This window comes from Oenanthe melanoleuca, chromosome 28 (genome assembly GCF_029582105.1).
Source record: "Oenanthe melanoleuca isolate GR-GAL-2019-014 chromosome 28, OMel1.0, whole genome shotgun sequence".
In the NCBI taxonomy this organism is placed as follows: Eukaryota; Metazoa; Chordata; class Aves; order Passeriformes; family Muscicapidae; genus Oenanthe; species Oenanthe melanoleuca.
In genome coordinates this window covers 2,761,010-2,781,066 of record NC_079361.1, presented here as the reverse complement: position 1 = coordinate 2,781,066, position 20,057 = coordinate 2,761,010, and the positions used below count along the sequence as shown (strand labels likewise).

The 20,057-nt window shown below is 41.6% G+C and overlaps 1 protein-coding gene across 2 annotated transcripts; it reads right to left on the bottom strand.

Moving 5' to 3' along the window:
• Positions 1–272: 272 nt before the first annotated feature.
• LOC130264434 (scaffold attachment factor B1-like) lies at positions 273–20,035 on the bottom strand. 2 transcript variants are annotated; one of them, XM_056512610.1, is made up of 21 exons: positions 19,601–20,035; positions 17,893–17,980; positions 16,865–16,929; positions 16,577–16,783; positions 14,498–14,560; positions 13,926–13,953; positions 12,521–13,022; positions 12,040–12,089; positions 9,045–9,145; positions 7,397–7,546; positions 7,225–7,301; positions 6,200–6,339; positions 5,792–5,883; positions 5,332–5,438; positions 4,235–4,528; positions 3,138–3,275; positions 2,582–2,624; positions 1,612–1,733; positions 1,043–1,155; positions 877–928; positions 273–636 (listed from the first exon to the last, which is right to left on the bottom strand). In XM_056512610.1, exons 1-21 carry the CDS (start codon positions 20,033–20,035, stop codon positions 507–509), a joined length of 2,997 nt encoding a protein of 998 aa, XP_056368585.1. In that variant the 3' UTR covers positions 273–506. The 2 variants fall into 2 exon arrangements, with proteins under 2 accessions (XP_056368585.1, XP_056368584.1); XM_056512609.1 differs by lacking the exon at positions 5,792–5,883 and having other exon boundaries at positions 7,225–7,327; positions 19,601–20,003.
• Positions 20,036–20,057: the final 22 nt, after the last annotated feature.

Below are 20,057 nucleotides of genomic sequence, written 5' to 3'. Positions count from 1 at the left end.
CCACTTACCCTACAAGCTCCTGTGGCAATTTTGCAGTGGCAGGGCATTCAGACTTTTGACAGCTGTGATCCACTAACATCCTCTCGTGGTGGCACATGGGCCATGGTTACATTGGTGGGTAACTGACAGCTCTGAGATAAAACACAGGATTTCACCATTTCTGGGAGTGTAAAGGGACACCTGTAAGGCATTTGACACTTCATCTTTGAAACAAAGCTATGGTTTAACACACAGCTGAAGAAATCTGACAGGGACTGTTGAAACAAAACAAGTAACTGTAAACGGGCATTTATTTATGGAAAATGGAATGCTTCATTAACAAACATTTTTAAATGGGATATGAACAACACCTTACAAAACAAATGAGTTCACATTGGATTGAGTGACATAATATGGCAGCAGCTTAAAAAAAATTACACTTACAGTAGCCCATAAGTTACAATTAATGGTAACCCTGGGTAACAGATCTGTTTCACTTGCCACCTTGCATTAAAAACCAAACACAATCAGTAGCGACGGTTGAAACGAGGATCGTTCGGTCTGTTTGCCCTTTCCTGGCCAGCAAATCCTTCTCCCTGCATTCCTCCTCCGTGCATGATCTGACTCTGATTGCCACCCTGCATGAAACTGCCACGCCTGCAAAGGGATTCACACATTTTAGTATTCTCTCAGGTTGCTAGAATGGGTGTTCTTTTTGTTTTCACTCTTCCTTAAAATGCATTACATAAAAACCATGAGGATATTTTATTATTCCTTGACATTTAAGTAACAAATCAGACAACTGATACTCCCATAAAATGTTTCTTTGGCCAATTGAAATAGAAGAAATGTCCCTTAACAGGAAAACAAACACTTTGCTCCTTTTGAAGTTCTTACCCTGACATGCCTCCACGATGCATCACATGGCCAGGTCTGCCTCTACCGCCACCTAAAAAAGTTCAAATGCTTCCTTGATTATCCACAGCAACAGTTTTAATTCAAGGCAAATATCTGTATTTTCTTCTTCACACAGCACAGCTAAGGAGCTGTGCAAGAACCATACCTTGCCATCTCTCATGATCCCGTCCTATCATCCCTCCATCCACGCTGCTCTGCCAGGAACGATCTTGGTGCCCTTCAAACTTTCGACTGTGATCTCCCCAGTCACGTCCATCCCTGTGTAAAAACATGAAATTCCCAACTTCTCACATGAGCTAGAGCATGTGAAATGTTTTTTACATTTGAATCTAAGTCACAAACTGACCCAAATGCTTTACCAAGGCTCATGTGAATCTTATCTTTATATTGATATCTGTTAAGTAAAATCTCAGAAGAGTATTTCTGTTTAAACCAAGATGACAAATAAATAAGATACTGGGGGAGAACCATTACCCTGAAAATAGCAAGCTTTGACAGGAATGTTAGTTAAAATTAATGGAAAGCATGATGATTTAAGATGTGAAGTTATTAAAAAATCAGGTAAGTGTGTGTTTTGATGCACAAGGCATCAAATAATCTGAAACATACAACACACCTTTGGTGAAAGCTGGAAAAAAAAAAAGAACATGTTCCAAAAAGTGCCATATGGCAGTACTCCTCATGTGCAGAGGAGGGGGTGTTTGCAGTACTGACCGTGACTGGGGGGGGATCCCTCTGCTCTCGCTCATCCTCCTGTCGGAGCCGTAGCTGCCCCAGCTGTCGCGCGAGTCCCGCGAGTGCCGCTCGGGGCCCCCGTGCCGCTCGTCCGGGTAATGCTGCAAGGCAACAGCTCTCACTGGCTGCACAGCACACCCTCACTGCTTCACCCTGCTTACTGCATCTCATAATCACTGGGACCTCCTGACATCCGCTCAGGGTCAGCCAGGTCAAGGCTTTCCCAGCAGAGTCTTCCAGTGGGTTTTGAGGATCTTCCCGGGCTCTCCATGCAACCTGTTCCAGTGCTCCCAGTTAAAGGGGGTTTGAATCCTCTCCAGATGGAATTGTGTTTCAGGTTGTGCTCACTGACTCTTGTCAATGGGCACCACTGAGTGGCACCTGGTTACACCTTCTCCACATCCCATGAGTTATTAATGCACACTCGTAAGATCAGCCCAGGACTTTGCATCTCCTGCTCCAGACATTCAGGATATTCCCATCAGCCCAACTCTCCAGTCCATCCAGGTCCCTCCAGACCTCACAGTAAAGGCCACTGAGGATTCTAGGACTCCTTAAAAATTCATCTGTAACTGCTTGAATGAGCCCTGAAGGTCTTTCCCCCAGCCCTCAAACACAAACATCTCTGCAGTTCAGCTGTTATTGCCTCACAGAATGAATCTGTACTTTGTACCTTTGCCTCTTCCATGCAATCTTTTGGAGTCCTGTATTTTGACACAACTCACTTGCTTTGATTTCTACCAGAATAACTATATCTATCTTTCATAATAAACAAGTCTTTGAATTAAATTTCATCTTATTGGCATAAACAAGAAAATCTGATTATTCAAAAATATTTTGGTAGATATAATGTAATTCTCAACTACTGAAATGTAATCTGACACACACACTATAGAAAACCAGGTTATGAGATGTAAAGATATTTCTCTAGCTCTATAAAGCAACTCACTTGTCCATCCCGATCTCCCATAATTGTTCTGGATCCATCTCTCCTAGAAACAAACAATTAGAATCAGACTGTGATAGTAAAACACAGAGCAGTCTATAAAAATCCACTTATTTAACAACACAGATGAAAAATCCTGCTCCCACATCGTGCCACATTATCCAAATTATCCATATTCCAAATTATCTATAATCCAAAGGCATAAACAGCTGGAACACATGGAAAATGTGACACATTTTGGATTCCTGGGAAACTCAGTTAATCCAAACTTTCGGTATAAACCCAAAATATTCTTGTTAAAATCTAGGTGCCTACAATATTATTTAGAAGATTTTCAGAATCCCACAAATATGTGAAACAGCATTGCAAAAACACTCTGACCAAGCCTGCCAGAAGCTTTAACTCATGGCACAGTACAGATCTTTTCATGGTTTTGGAAGAGAAAGCCCACAGCCACTAAACAGCATGTGAAAAATAAAATGCAAACCAAGCACACAGTAAAGGCAGCAAAATGTGACACTAAGCACACATTTCTCTTTTCAGGAGGTAGGACACCAACCTGTCTATGGAATGCTCCTGGTAACGCCCACGATCTCTGTGATCGAAGTCGTGGAAGCGATCCTGGCGGCTGAAGTCTGAGTGGTACCTGTCATTCATGGCCATTCGTTTGGCCTCTGGCCAGTATGGATCATCCCTCCTGAAAGAAACAACAGGCTCCTTTCAGCCCAGAAAATGCCTTTTGATATTGTTCCCCTTCCAAACCAAAAGAAGGGCAATTAAGTTCAAAAGGGCATTGAAAAACCTTATTAAACATGATCATCTCAGTGCAGGCAACAACTGCTGAGAGCATGTCTGTGGCTTTTTCCAGTCCAGGCAGACGAGACAGAACCTGGCAGGGACATTTCCCACTGGCATTAGCAAGATTTGGTGGCTGTGTTGGGTTGATGTGGCCAGAAATGTGTATTCTATCCCCATTTGTTGAAGACATGTGGGGTAGTGATTCCTTATCTCCGTGGCACATATTATCTGCTAATGGGCCATCTTTAAGACTAGTGGGGCAATCATCTTTATCTTTTCCATAACCCATCCTCCCTCCAGGAAGATCATCTGCTACTCAGCCATTAAGTCCCACTGTATGACTCATAAAATCATATCATCCCATTGGGAGATGCTCCAGTCAGGGGGAGGAGCCAAGCCTTTCCTACCCAGATAAAAAACTGAGATTTTAGACAACAAAATACTGTCTTTCCACTGGATTCCAGAGGAAAACTGGACCTTTTCCACGTCATCTATGGACCTTTAGAAAACTGCACCTTCTACAGGAGCACTGCTTCAGCTGAACCACATCTGTCACTGCAGGAGGATGCAGCCACCATTGAATGGGACTGTGCCAACACCCTGACTGACTGACGGGTGTCAGCTTGGATTCTGACTCTGGCAGGGTTGGGATTGTTTTCAGTAATACTGCATTTGTATTTTAATTTTCCTAGTAAAGAACTGTTATTCTGAATTCCCATATCTTCGCCTGAAAGTCCCTTAATTTCAAAATAAGAATAATAATAATTTGGAGGAAGGGGGTTTACATTCTCCATTTCAAAGAAAAGCTTCTGCCTTTTTTGCAGACACCTGTCCTTCAAAGCAGGACAGTGGCTTTACCTGCCATCTATGTCATAAGGCCTCCTCATGGCAGATCTCCGCTCCTGCTCGTAGCGCAGCTGCTCGTGCTGCCGCCGCAGCTCCTCCCTCTCGCGCTGGATCCGGTCCTGCTCCCTCCTCCTCTCGTGCTCGATGTGCATCCGCTCCCGCTCCAGCCTCTCCCTCTCCATCCGCTCCCGTTCCAGGCGCTGCCTTTCAATCTCCAGCCTCTCCCGGGCAATCTCCAGCCTCTCCCTCTCCTCCCGCTCGCGGATGGTCTGGAGGTGCTGCTGCCGCTCCCGGCGCTCCCGGGTGCTGTTTGAGCAGAGAAAGAAGTTACCCGTGCAATGCTTCAACAAAGAAAGGAAACTAAAAGGGTGTTAAAAATTATAACCACAGTGGCTGCAAACTGGCATCATCCACTTGAAATGTGTGGAGGGAAGACACTCAGTGTACACAAAAATTTATTTAGACACTGATCAAATGACGTCCACAAAACTCATCCCCAGGGCTGGGCAAATACTTATATATGACCAAATCCAAATGTCTACAAATACTGCTATATGATAGGAGAATCTGAATCCAAATTCCAATAAATGCTTCTATATGGTCAGGAGAATCTGAATCCACAGCTCATTTCTTATACTGAAGTAAAGTATCAGTGAAGAATATTTTATTTCTGTGAAGAAAGGCAGGATGGTATGGTGGATAATGACTCCACTAAAGCTCAGGAATTCAACTATGAGGGAGAAACTTTTTCCTCTCCAATAAAAATAACAAAAGCATTTTCCTCCTGTTCAATCTGACTACTTTCAGGTGAGAAATAGAAGTTTTGTAATGTGTGGAGAACATGGAATTCAGGTCACATTTTTAGCAAAGAATTTGAAGGATGGCAATTATGAAACATTATGAAACCTATTAAACATATGAAAACAAAGAAAAGCCCCACCAAAAATCATTAAATACCTAAATTAAGTTCAATAGATACCCATAAAAATATTACCAAGTTACAAGTGAGTGAAAAAAAATTGAAGGCCTTTTTTTCTCTTTATTCTATTAAAAATGCAAATTAGATCTATTTTAGGGAAAAACCCAAATGATGTCAGTGCTGCTCTTACCGGCGCTGCTCTGCCTCCCTCATTTTTCGCTGTGCTTTGATTTTGTCAAAGGGGACAATCCCTTGTCTCTCTCTGCTCTCTGATTTGCGGTCCTGGCTCTTAACGCTCTGCATTTAAAAGAGAAACTTTAATTTATTAAAGGACAACCATCACAAACAATCCTCTGAGCTGTTTCCATCTGTACAGTTCATATCTCAAAGCTTGGTCCCTGCTTTTTTCCAAAAGCTGTTCTTTTTTACCATTACAGACACCATATATTCATACAGTAATACCTTGCCCATTTGTTTGGCAGGATTTCAGTGGCTGTATCAGCTAAATTAGAGGTATTTTACTAATTAAAATCATGTTACAGAAACTGGAATTGGACAAATTGGCAAGACAAGTGTGGGTTATACACAGCCTGGCAGGATTCAGGATCTGTTTCTAAGGAAAATGTTTCTCATGCAGAAGCATCACTCACTCTGTCCTTTGATGTAGTGGATGTTTTCACACTAATAACAGGTTCTCCTTTGGATTTATCCATGACTACTGTTCTCTCTGTTCCTTTACTTCCTAAATAAATCACAAGTGGAAAGAAACAATCAAACTACATGACCTACACCACTCATTGCTACACCAGAAGTTCTGTACTCTAAAATGTGAAAATGGGCATTTAACCCTCTCTTCAAAATCAATTATTTCACTCCATCTAATCCAGGTACTTCTTTTAAGAATTGCACAATGTCCAACATCTCCCCTTCCCCTTACACATTCTGGATTTACAAAAAAGGATCTGAAACAATCCTAGAACATATATTTGGGAGGAACTACCTACAATTACATATTCCTACTTCAACATATCTATGTTAAAAACCAACAGCCAAATTACCTGATTTAATAGTTTTAGGCTGATCTGATGAACCAGACTTCTGGTCATCTTTATCTTTTTTTTCCTTTTCATCTTTATCTTCTGTCTTTTTAGAATCATCTTTTTGGTCAGATTTCTCATCCCTTTTAGCACCACCAGGTCTGTGGATAGATATTGACACAGATTAGATTAATACAGCCTAAGAGAAAAGAAAATTCAAGGGAAATGCCATGAACAAAGTAGAACTATGATGTGATAACAATCATAATTAGATTTCCAAACATTTCCTTCCACAACTTCCTACACCACAAAACAAGATATTCAGACCATCCTGTGCAGACAAACTTGGCAAGGATTCAAGATCTGAACCAGCATAATGAAGACAATTCACAGCACTATGTGCTTAACACCCAGAGTTTCTTAAAAACATGGCAATGAACTATTTTTGTCAGACAACTGGGTGAAATAATAGCAAAAAATTCCCAGCAAGTAGCATTTAATAGAAGTTATGCCTCAAGAAGATAATTCAAGAAGGCAAATTTCTTAAAGGTGTTTAATTCACTCTCTTAGTGCCTCTTTCAGCTATTTTCAGCAATGCTAGAGAGGAAGAACACAGTGCTCAAGAGGAACATGATCTGGGAACAGATCTTGGACAAATCTGTTTTAGCTGTTTGGGACCTGGAGAAAACCCCATTCCAATGAGACACAGGTAAGGAAAAAACAGTGACACACAGATCAAAATTCTCACATGGTCTTTCCTACAGATTTAAGACATGAAAGCCCCACAATCATTACTAAACCTTAAATATGGCCAAATTAAAAGGTGTGCTTGAAAATGAAACTTCCCAATGCCTGCTTTAAAGCACACAATAGAAACATTTTTAATTTAGGCACTGAAGATCAACCAAAGTCTATAAAAAATCCACGCACTCCTCTTTTTGAATGCTTGCCAGATAAATTCTTATTGTAACTTTAGTTTTTCCTGATATCAACACAGACTGAAGAACAGCAAAACACCTTTGGTAGGAGAATTTTTAACACAGTACCTCTCACTGACTGTTTCTCTCTTTGCTTCACTCTCTTTTTTTTCACTTGTCTTCTTCCCAGCGGGTTCATTTTTTGCCTGAAATTTATTTTGCACATCATCAGCTGAGAATGTGGCCTCGACCATTTGCACAATCTGCTGGGAACTCGGTGTCTCTGAGGCCCAGTACTCACTTTTTCCACAGAAATGATCTTGCCATGCAGCTCAGTCTTGTGCAGGTGGGTGATGCACTTGGTGGCCTCCTCAGCTGTGGACATGGTGACAAAGCCGTAGCAGCGAGCGCCGGGACTGCGAGCGTTGGTCACCACCTTGGCCCCCACCACCTTCCCAAAAAAACAGGAATTATTCTTCCTGTGAGAGGGTTAAACAGCAAGAACTACAAGCTCCACTTCTGCTCTTTTTAGTTCCTGGTCACTGCCATGCAGGAAAGTTCTGTTTTTGAGAGATTAATAAATACAAAAGGAGCATTGCTTGGAGCCAACCATGTTTCTGGTACCACTGGAATGCTACAAAAGCTGAACCAAGAGGTGGGAGCTAAAGATTGAATTCTTTTCCAGAGCAAGATCCCAGGGTGACAATAAATTTTTTTAAAAGGCATCTAACTTTACATCAACAACTTCACTTTGCTATAGTATAAAATAATAAAAAAACTAGAGCTGGAAAAATCACACAAATGGTGTTTACATATGCTCAGATATACAATACAGCTCACTTTGTAATACAGAAATCAGCCAGATTTCAGGAGTGATGTTTTAAAGTACAGGTGAATAAAGAACCTACTTCTGAGCATTTGCTTTATTGCACAAGTACATGTACTTCCAGGAAGCTCTGCCTCTGCTAATACCCTGAAGAAAATAACAGTATTTTATCTAAATGACTAAAATGACTATCTAAAGCCAAATATGAGGTTGGCTGTTGTTTAGTTTTTAATTATATTTAGAATTTTGTGATCTCCATGATCAACATTTTGGGTTACCAGATGGAATTCTAAGGAAATCAATGAGGTATTGCATTTAAAAGTTTTTACCAGTCCCATGACTTTCAAACTCCAAGCTACAATTAATCCATTTTTGTACCTAGCTGTAAAGTCATATTTAAGTTCCAGAGTATTTTCATCAGTAAAACATCCAATAGCTGATTGTCAGCACATAAAATTTGCTTTTACTGCAATCTGCTGGTAGTAATCTGTAAAGAGGTCTCAGAGGTCTGACAAAAATCCTTACTGATGGCTCTGGTATCAGCCTTTTACTGAACTCTTTCAATTTTCCAGCTGACAGGCAGATTTGACATTTTGTCTGTCCTGAACAGCAACTGCAGGATCTCCCCTGCCTGCAAAACCAAACAGCACCTCCCCAAATCCCAAACTACCCAAACAAGTGTTTCTTAAAGAAACTGCCAACTCCTGATAAATTAAAATTTAAGTTACTAAGGCAATTCCTAAGATATTCCCCAGTAATTCTGTCTCAACATTTACTGCATGTTTTCCTCAGTCCTAAGGAAATCTTTAATAAGCATTAAATTCAGTTGACTGTGAATTTTCAGCAGGTGAAGACACCACACTGCAGTATAGAAGTGTGAACTACAAATGGCATTTTATTTTTATTTTTATATATTCTGAGCAACATAATAAAACAACCCCCAGCCATTCAGTGTGTACTTCAGTGATTTTTCCTTGATATCCCACAATATTTTGATAATTGGATTCCTTTCATGGGTTCTTTCAGTGATCATTAAAAAGTCTTATTAACACAGTTTCAAACAAACTTGTGCAAACAAACCAAACACCAAAACAAAAACAGACCAATAAAAAGAACCCCTTACCTTCCCATATTTGCTAAACAGATTCTTCAGATCTGTAGCTCTGGTGGTGGAAGCCAATCCACTCACCCAAAAGTTTCTACCAGAACCGCTAGCACTGCGACCTAGTTGGGAAAACAAACAGACAGAACCAAAACATACCCCAAATCCTAATTATTGGGATTAATTACTTGAATTGTTACGAGAATTAAAACAGAGCAGGATCACAAATGTAGTTTTTTTTAAATCACAAAGCCAGTGAAATGCATTGTGTGATATTCTCCTCCCATGATCTGCTTTGCTGAAGGTAAGGAGCATTACAAGTCCAAAAATTTGGGTGGAACTGTGGGTTTTGAAACTCAATATTTTATATATTTCTTCAAGAAATTAATTGGATTAGGGAACCTCTGAATTAAGTGAGGTCCTTCAAAATGTGCCAGGATAGAACCCAGTAACTTACAGAAGACAGAAACCTAGTTAAGAGTTGTAGGAACTGTGTCTGCACCCCATGTGTGCTCATGTCTTGCCTTTTTATCCCAAGTGCAAGGGAATGCTGATGGGATGCAGAATTCCTCTCAAGGAAAGCCATTCCCACCAAGAAACCAAGGAAATTTCTTTTTCTGCCCACACAGCTGCACAGCTGGGATGTGGAGTTATGATACATCTGACCTCAGCTGCAGGAGTCAGGGAAGACCTGGCCTGCTTTAACCCTGCAAGGATTACAGAACACTGGCCAAGGCTGCATGGCTGCTACAAAGGTGAATTAATAAATGCTAATGAACTTGCCCAGTCTGAACAACCAACATCAAGTGATTAAAGAGGGAACTGAACTCCAAGGTTCCGTGTCTGCATGAAGCACTCACACAAGGACAGTTTCCAGTCTCCTTTGAAATGTCTGTACTGTCCTTCTGTCATTCTGGGCAGTTCCAAGGTCTCAGTGAATGGGTTTCACTCCAGCTCCCTGCTTCCAACCTTCTGTTCAGGATTTTTGGGTGATATATGGAATTTTACAGGAACTTTTTCATCGAGGGAATTTTCCCCAGAACTTTTCCAAAATACTATTTTCTTTGGGTGCCTTTCCACCTTCTACTTCCTGATCATTTCAGTCACTGGCACAAGTAACTGAGAACACAGTTACTAATATTAACACAGGTTTCCTAGAGAAGGATGCAGTGATTTGTATCAATCTCTTACAAAAACACCCAAAAAGAGGTTTTTTTTGTATAAAGGTGAGTACACATCTGCCATCATTTATTTCAGAAGTGCATGGACAAAGGTATGTCATGCACACAAATACACTGGAGATGCATTGTCTTGGTGTTTTAAAAAGCTGAGCCAAAGGCTTTGATGATTTTACTCCACACATTTCTACAATTTCAAAATTACTACCTGCAGTTACTCTGGCACCAGAATCCTGGAGACAGAACAAAGTGCTAGTTTTTCTCTTTTCTGCTATTCTACTGATGAGTTTTTAAAGATTTTTAAAACTATGTTTACTGTTCTTTTTGATTAAGGATTGATCAGTCTTAATGTCTCCAGGTTTTGCCTTCCCATAGGACTTTAAAAAGGGCTCTTGTAATGGTTCTGCAGTTTTAAGACAAAGAAATACTGAGACTTGAAAATATTTAACTTAGAAACAAGAACAATGCAGGTATTGAGAGCCAACCATCAACACTGGAGACATCTTTCAGATGTGCACCCATTGACAGCCAAATCCACCAGGTTGAGCTCCTAAGTTTATTTTCTGCACTCTTGTTGACACAGTTTTTATAATTATTGCATGGAATATGGAAAACTCTTCATCCTAAATAAAATTTTTTCATAGAGGTGGGCAAATAACAATGTATGAGGCAGAATTGACTTGTATATACTGCTTTAGGCTCCTTCTGGCTCAGTCACTTTGCTGTTACACAGTCAAGCAGCTCCCCCTCACCACTGCTCTTCACTAAACCAGAGCATGAATAAAAAAAAATGTTATGGAACACAGCATATCCATTGCAGAGAGGGATGCAGGAGCAAGGTGATTTCAGACACTCAAGTTCCTAAGGCTGCTCTGAAAGCAAACTCAGAGAAGAGTTTTCTCAGTCCACAAAAATAATACACTCAAGGTCCTTAGGTAAAGGACAGTATGCACAGAAAACTCCTTGAAATATTCTCAAATAAGAGAACTCAAGATTACAGACAGGAAGCAAGAGGCATAGCCCAGGATCTTGGAAAAAGCAGCTGAAAGAAAGGTGAGTCTGGGTTGTAAAACCCAACTAAAACCAATCCAATTCCTCCTGTTTAGTTGACAGTCAGATCTCATGAGTTTCTTGATTTTTACAGGAATTGCTGGAACTTCCACACTTAAAAAGTGCTGAAGGACCTGTCAGCAGCATGTGAGAAGAATGGTAACAGTCAGATCTAAATTTTCTGCCCTGGGCAGGCAGAAGAGAACTGGGGTGAGCTGCAAAGACTCAGCTACCTGCTGTATTTAAAGCAAGAAGTATGAAGGCATCTCACACTGATCAGAATATTTTCTTCTTACTTACGATGCATCTTTGCACCATAGATAGGATCTGTGTGGACAAAGATTTAATAAAATCTATATGATTTCAACACAACATTAAGCTGCATTATCTGTGGCATTTAAATATGTGAATACTGGATCCCAAATTACAGCAAAACAGAAGATGGGAAGGAGAACTGCAAGTGTATAGTAAAGCAAATAAAATAGCAAAAGGTTTCTAACTCACTAACAGTTATTAGTGGGCATCTCCAGTGCCAAAAAAGGCATAAGTGTCATGTATTAACATCAACCTTCAAAAATCAAGATACAAACACAACAGTGCAATGCATATGTTCTGAAAAAAGGCATAAAAGGAAAATACTTGATATTAATATGAAAATGCAGCAAGAGGTAAGTTTATGCTATTTAACAAGTGCACAGACTGCAATTATTTTTTACTGAAATAACCCATCCAAAGACATACAGCTATGCAAGCAATCATTGAAGTTTGGCATCTGAAAACAAACATACCTTTCTCATCTTTTGAGATTATCTTTGTATCTCTGTCCTCCTCAACAGGGCTAAAGACAAAACACCACATTATTCAAGTCAGAAAGAAAAGTGATTAAATACAAATTATAAAAAAAGCTAAAATTAAATACCTACCAGAAAATATGTTGCAAACGAAAACACACCTTTGTATACTGGATTTAAGAAATCTGACAAGAAATAACGAAGTCAGATTCTTAAACAGACTTACATTAAGAAGATGATTACAAATAAGAGTAATTTGGGAAAACAACCTTTGAAGGTTGATGAAGGAAAGAAATCAAACCCACTGCGTTTAAAAAAATAAAAATATCTGCACATGGAGAAATAAAAGAGACCTTTAGGAATAGGCTACAATTTCATCAGTCTCGGAGGCCAATTGAAGGAAACAGCTTAAGGACTGCATCACTTAAGGACCAATGATAAAAGATAGCATCTGGTCTAGAACGGAGAAAAAACAAACCTCTTTTTCTGATCACCGCCCTCACTGGCTGAGGACTCTTTAGTGGCAGGGGAAGATTCCTCAGAATTAGCTTTGTCTTCTGCTCTCTTGCCATCTTCTTTGCTATCTCTGGCTTCGGCACCTGCGCCTTTCTCCGCTGTCTCCCCACTAGAGGCTTCCAGGCCTTGGGAGCGTTTGCTACTCTGATCGCTTAGGGTCTCTACCACTACACCTTCAGAGTCCGGGGCCTCTTCCTCGGGGCTCTGTTCACTTGTCTCCCCTTTTGCTACCACTAAACGCTTTGCTTCCTTCCTTGCCAAAGCTTGGGCCGATTTGCTGTCCAAAGCTAAAGCATCTTCCTCCAGCTGAGCGGCAGCGAGAGCGTCCTCTTCCTCAGCCAGCCTCTTGCCTGGCCCCGCGTTACTGGCTTCCTGCGCACGCGGCCGCTCCGCTTCCGCGGGTTCTTCGTTAAGTAGCTCAGATTTACAAGTTTCCCCCAAAATGTCGAGTATTTTCTCATTTTCTACGGATTTAACAGGAATAGAATGGCACAAGATTTAATCACCAGGGAAATACAGCAATCACAAATGTGGAACTGGCATGGCTGCCACACTAACACCAAGAGAACTGCTAAGCTACACAGAGATTGGAAAACCCTAGTGTACACAGTGTTACACCTACCACGCTACCTGCTCTCTCACACCCTGCCAAATCAGCCCTAGCACCTCAACAGGCAAGAAAAATGCCCCCACAGATTTTACAAAAAACTTCGGGCTCAGCCTTCATATTCTTCAGCAAATCATTTGTTCAGCTCTGTTTCTTCTCTAGTTAGCTTCCAGAGTCCGAGATGCTTAACTGAACGTATCAAGGCACTGAGAGTTCAATTTTTAAATTTCTGTGAAATTCTTTTAGCAGAGACAGTCCAACATGAGAACTGGGCATCTTCTGATGGTGCATGAGTGTGTTTGCAGTCCAGAAAGGGAAAAGTATCTGTATGAAATTTCCATGAAGAAACTCTCTTCTTTCTTCTGTATCCAGTAACTAATCTTTACATTTTAATGCCCTACAATACCTTTTTACTGCTTTCACTGCTCTCTACTTAGTAACAGAGTTAAGGTGTGTGCAATATCACAAGATCTGTTTACAAGTAGAATATTTAGCTTTTAAAACTGTGATTAAACTTCTCTAAATCCATTTATGTAGTTTAACAGGTTTTTAAACCATTTCATTTCACTGGAAGTATTTCAAGCATCACTTCACAGATCTGGGGATATGATTGGGTTTCCAATCTCTATGACCCTGCATGATCTGGATTGTCCATTATAAAAATAATGCAAATTATGTTTGTTTGCTTGGGTTTTTTAATAGTTAATGGTTTAAAAAGTATTAGTTGAAAAGACAGGAATATGTTTTTCTTTAACAGTACCTGGCTCCAAGTGTAGCTTCTCCATTTTCTGTTTAGGAGAAAAAGACCACAGAATGAGAATTTTATAAAATGTATTTTATAACACACAACATTATCAACTCCCTGACCAATCCCAAAATTGAAAACTAAACTAATTCATCTACTACATTTAGCTCTTTTTTTCATCATCCACTGGAAATGAGTATTTCATACAGGGAACTTTTCTGGCACAATAAACTCAAATCAGACTATCAGCCACAACTGCATTCTTGCAAATTACAGAGAGCAATAAAGTATCATTATGTACCACACCAACTACAGAGTAAAAACCAAACTCAGCTACTGCTTCACACAACAGTGGGAGAGAGAAGAAATCAGCAGTACAAGACCCTTTTTCTCTGCCATAAAGGGAAGGAGATCTTGAGAGCTGACTGAAAAAACCACAAGGCACCCTCAATTCACACATGTGCTGAGCAAGGTCATGAATGTCTTGATTCTGTTACAATTTCATATTATTGTCACTTTTTTTTTTTTTGAGTAAATATTAATAATACAACATACAACTATGAAATACAGCCACATTTTCAGTTTACCTTCATTTCAATTAAATCAGAAGAGGAGGCTTCTAAATTGTTTTCAATTTCATCATAATCTTCCTGAAAGGGTAAGAAAGGAATGAAAGCACTTCTTACAAAAAGTAGATTAAGGATAATATACCTGTATTTAACTTTCCCTTTCATGAAAACCAGAAATATTTTGAAGTTTTTGACAGACCTCAATGCTACTTCAGAGTGTGATCCAAAAATAAGGAGCAATGTATAAACATACCTGATATTTAAACATCTTGCTCCAATTACTTTTCATTTTAATTTCAACAGGACATTGTCTATTTTAAAGTTGTTCCTAGTCTTATTTCACATTTCTATGGTTACTGAACATTTTTTTTTTGCTTTCCCACTTTTTAACTTTAGTTTCTAAATTACAAAAACAAGTTAGAAATGAAGCTGACTTAGGTTTACACTCTTCCAAACTGAAAGCATATCCCAAAAATATTTCTTCTTTAAAGAGCTGAGAGTAAAATGCAACTAAAACTCTGGTTATGTGAGGTTAATTTACAGAACAGCACAGAATTGCCTTTCAGGTGATGCTGTTGCAATGACTCTGTGTTCAGTCCCAGCAAAGGGGAAAGTCTCTCCAAGCCTTTGTGTTTGTTTGGTCTGTTGGGGTGCAGACACCACAGCCAGGCTCTGCTGAAATCCCTGCAAGAGGGGGGACTCAGTGGTACCTTGTAGCTGAGAAGCCACAGAGCAGCTGTCAACCAAAGGAAAAGAAAAATTTCTTCTTGTTGAACCAGCACAATGCACAGCTCTGTGCCAAGGGTCACCTCAGATGTCACACTGATGTCACCCACCTCCAAGGCATGACCACCCCACACTGAGCAGGATGTACAACTGGAGTCATTCACGCTCCCTAAATGTAAACAGTATAAAAGTAAGTTAAAAGTGGGGAGAAGTTAGGGAAGGCTCCATTGAAACAGTCTGAATCTTTTTCCCTTTAGGGATGTCTGGTGGGTAAGAATTGTACTGCAAGTGTGATGAATGATGAATTCCAGAAAGCTTCTGTTATGAATTAAAGCTGGTAAACATGGTGGGGGTTTTTTTGCAGACAAGATACCACCAGCAACCCTGGAACCTTAACTTGTTGTAATTTTCTATGGCATTAATGGTGTTATTGCATAAAGGGTTCACTGTGAGTCCTCCAAGGGCACCAGCAGTGCCTGCAGTGAGTAAAAGGAGTGAGGTGATCTGGGATAGGGCTCTCTGTTGTGCTCTGACTGTGTGACACTCCCCAGGGCACTGGGACCAGTCTCTGATGCTGGGGACTGCCCAGTGAAGGGGCCCATGACATGATGCTAACATTTTGTGGGCCTAAGGGTCTTGGCTTTTCTGTGGCACTGAACAGACCAATCAAACACAAAGGCTTTGAGAAAATCTCCCTTTTCAGGTGACAGAAGGTAAATGAGAAGTTGAAGCAGATATGCAGACAGTAAAGGAGAATATGTTCTGTTTGGTGAGTGAACAGCCTAAAATAAAAAAAAAAACACCCACAAGGATCCAAGAAGGGTAATATTTGGGGAGTGAATGTGACATATAGCTAACCCTGTGCTATCTCCAAATGACATTGCAAGCTGCTCTCAAAAACAATTTGAGCCTGGCAATGTCAGAACAGGGCAACATAAGAATTCTTCTTTTGTCAATCTCTCTAAGAAAACAGAACACAACTTCATTAAACCAGAGCACTATTTCTGCTGAAAAGACATCCAAATTACCCGAGCTGAAAATTTGTATTTCTCTCTCCCCATATATAGAAGTGCAACATAAACAGGAAGAGGGAATACAGAAACTAATACAGTATTTTCAATTCCAGGCTCCTTTCACAGCAAGAAAAGATGATACTGAAAGGTAAGGAAGATGGTGACTTGTCTACTGAGAACATTTCAAGCCTCAAGAATATTTACCATTTATAAGAGTAGGGCATGAGAGCTGTGAATGGGGAATAGAATCCAGATCACATTCATGTCCTATATTCTACTGGACTGAAATACTTTGTTCATGTGCCCATACCCCTACTAAATGTCTTCTGAAAAATTACAAAGATCTCTACTCACTCACCTCATTTTCTGTTAGCTGATCAGGAAGCTCTTTCATTTCTGCTTCGACATTATCTTTATTATCAGACAGAGAATCGAGAATATTGTCAGGACTATAATCTTCTCCACAGTCTACAGCACTGCTGTTATCTATTTCAGCTTCATCTAATACACTAATATCCATCATGTCAATATCCTGCAAAGTATCCAGATTTGCTTCAATATCCTCCTACAGAGAGAAAAGGGTAAATGTGTATTCACTGCAGGTTACAAGACACACATTCTTAACTGCAATCATGATTTCACTTACCTGCCCATCTCTGGAGTTTTCTTCTAGACCATTGTCCTCCACACCTTCTTCTTCTGGCTTTCTTCCTAAAAACAGTAGCACTGCAGTGAGATGTAGTACTACATTTTGTAATTTGTTTAAGCTTTGGTGAATTATCTGTTGAAGACTCAACTTGTTACAAGTAATCCTTACGAGCCACTACACAAGTCTGGGTCTGCATGGATATAACTGAGGTCACCCTGCAACTCCATAAAAGAAATAGGATCACAAACTACAAGCTACCCACTATTTTGCTAAAGCTACAGTATTTTTCTAAAGCTACAGTTTCATTCCACAACACTTCCACAATACCTAAAAAGACAGCCTCTGGGTAATCCATTTAAAAGTAACACCTTAAGACTGTTACGAAAACATCTCCCTTGCTTAAATGGATTTAAGAATTAGTGTTCACTTTCAAGATCTTAGACATACAAATCACATTTATGCACATCTGTCACCCCAAAACTCCTACTGCTATTCAAAGCCAACAGGTTTTTCTATTTTTAGCCACTCTGTCTTAGAAGAAGCAACTCAATAATCTGTTTTTCATCAGGAAGTATTTTTAAGAACTAGCTGCGTGCAACTCAAGTAAGCCACATGTAAAATGTACACATGTACAATATCTAATATTTTGAAGCAACATATAGTTAAATATAGTTATAGCTTAAGTATAACTGATATTATAATGATAGAGCCTTTCCATGGAGCTTAAGCTGCAGCTGCTTTCTCTGTACCTGACACAATTCTTATTCATGGTCACAAACACAGAAACACCTGCAATTTACAGTTTCATCTTCAATTTCAGGACTTGGTAATAAAACACAGTCAGGTGTCATATTATCATTTGAAGATGTTATTGCTCATTAATGCAAGAGAGTTTTACCATTTTCCACAAGGTAAAAAGCAAATTTTTCTTTTTAATAAAACTAATTCAACAGGAGAAAACAAGTTTGTATGCCAAGTTCTAGCACCATGCAGACAGTGGAACTGCAAGTGTCCAGACACTGTACCTTTGCTAGTTCTTTTTGGCATTCTCTTTGTGGTCAGCTCTGAGGCCACAGGAATTTCATCAGGATCTCCTCCTTCCTCCTCAATGGCCTGTTGGAGACAGTAGGATGTTACCCACTGAGTTATTTGCTGGTGTGCATTTGTACTGGCTTTAGATGGGGCAGGGGGGCAGAGGCAGCTGACAGGGGCTGTGGTTGGAGTTTGTGCTGAGAACACAGGGAAGTTTTGGGTACTGCTGAGCAGAGCTTGCACAGTGTCAAGGCCTTTCCTGCTTCTCACTGAGCCCCACAGCGAGAGGGGAGCACAAGGAATTGGGAACAGACACAGCTGGACAGCTGCCCAAAGGGATACTCCAGTGCAGAGGGTGCTGTGCTCAGCAATAGAACTGGTGGATGCTGGTGGGGCTGCCACTACTTGGGATCTAGTTGAGCATCAGTTGAGCTGGTTGACAGCAAGGAATTATTTTCTTTCACATTGCTTGTTTCTTTTGTGTGCTTTATTAATTTCCTTCATCTGTGTTGGTCTTTTTTTTTTTTTTTTTTTGCCTTTACATTTGTTAAGATTATAAAACTCTCTTTATCACAACCCCACAAATTTATTATCCCCTTTACCCTTTGACTTATAGCCCCCATCCTGAGTGAGTGGCCATGTGGTGCTTGGCTGCCTGATAAGATTTAACCACAACTGATTCGTAAGGATTTTTCAGAGAAACATTAATGTCTCTCCCTTGCCCAGGTCATGCAGCCAGACAGCTGTATCGCCTGTCAGAAATACTAAACAACAGGGTGCAACACATCCCCACAGCCAAATCAAGCCACAGCTGGAGAGCAAAGCTCCTTGCTCTGCAGACAGGCATATTAAGAGTATAAAACTGGGAGACACTCAAAAAAAAGGTATAAAACAGGAGCTCAGGTGCAGGAGTTTTTTCTCTATGTACAGGCCTGTTAGAACCCATAAAAGGGCCCAGGCTGACTGTGCTGTTCTGGCCACATGGAAGTGTGTGGGAATACATTACAGAGAGGTCAGAGAGATGCAGTCGGGTCAAGCTGGCAGCACCAAGCATTAAGGCAGAAAGTGATGTAGAAACTGAAACAGGAAGTTTCATCTAAGTAGAAAGATAAAACTCTTTACTGTGCGAGTGAGCTTGCACTGGAACAGATTGCCCAGGGAGGGAGTGGAGTCTCCGTCACTGGACATATTCAAGAACTGTCTGGACAAAATCCTGTACCGTGAGTTCTAGGACAAAACCCTGCGGGAGCAGATGACCCGCTGTGATCCCTTCCAACTTCACCTATTATGTGAACGGCATAGAGAAGAAGCACGAGAAAAGGGATGGGGAAGGGGCACGCGTGTGTCTGTGGGGGAACTGGAGTGTCAATGGGGGAAGGACGCGCGGTCGTCGGGGTCAGGCAGTGACAGCAAGGCCGAGACCATCTCAGATTCCAGCCAGTGCAACCTGAGCCGCGCTCCGGAGCGGCGATGAGGCGCGCACAGCACAGAGCGGCGTCCTGACAGCGCAGAGGCAATGGCTGCGCAGCGGCGGGAGCACAGGGAACAGGCCGGAGCCCGCAGCACCCCCAGAGCCCCGCTCCCCTCACGGCCGCCCCGCCGCAGGCCCCGCGCCCGGCCCCGAGCGCGCAGGCGCCGAGAGCGCCCCAGACAAAGGACCCGGATGGCCGCACGCCGCTCCCCCGGCTCCCCCCGCCTCACCTTCCTCAGCCGCTCCATGAGGACGCTCTTGTTGCCGCCGCTGTCCAGGTTACGCCGCTTGAGCTCAGCCCGCAGGTCGATGACTCGCAGCTCGCTCAGCCGCCGGGTTTCGGGTTCCGAACCAAAAGCCGCGGCCCCACCAAGGGATGTGAAATCCCCCAGTCCGGCCGCTGATTGACTCTCCGCCATCAAGGCCCCTTCAGTATTTCGCCTCGAGCCCGAACGCGCAGGAGAACACGACACAACCCAGCAGCGAACCTGGCGATCACGGCACAAAATGGTGGGGAGCGAGACTCGCCGAGGGGAGGGGGAACAAAGCGCGCTGTGCGCAGGCGCGGGCAGAACGGAGCGGGCGGGGCCTGGCGGGAGAATCGCCCCGCGCAGGCGCAAATGGCGTCGCCCGCATCCAAGGGCAGCTCGCGAGCTCTCGCGCATGTGCAGGGAGACCCGGGGTCCG

Coding starts and splice junctions, on each gene's coding strand:
- LOC130264434 (XM_056512610.1), bottom strand. CDS start 20,035: ATGCGCGAGAGCTCGCGAGCTGCCCTTGGATGCGGGCGACGCCATTTG. Junction 17,981..19,600: donor TCATGGAGCGGCTGAGGAAG/GTGAGGCGGGGG, acceptor TGTCTCCAACAG/GCCATTGAGGAGGAAGGAGG. Junction 1,734..2,581: donor TGGGAGATCGGGATGGACAA/GTGAGTTGCTTT, acceptor GTTGCCTTGCAG/CATTACCCGGACGAGCGGCA.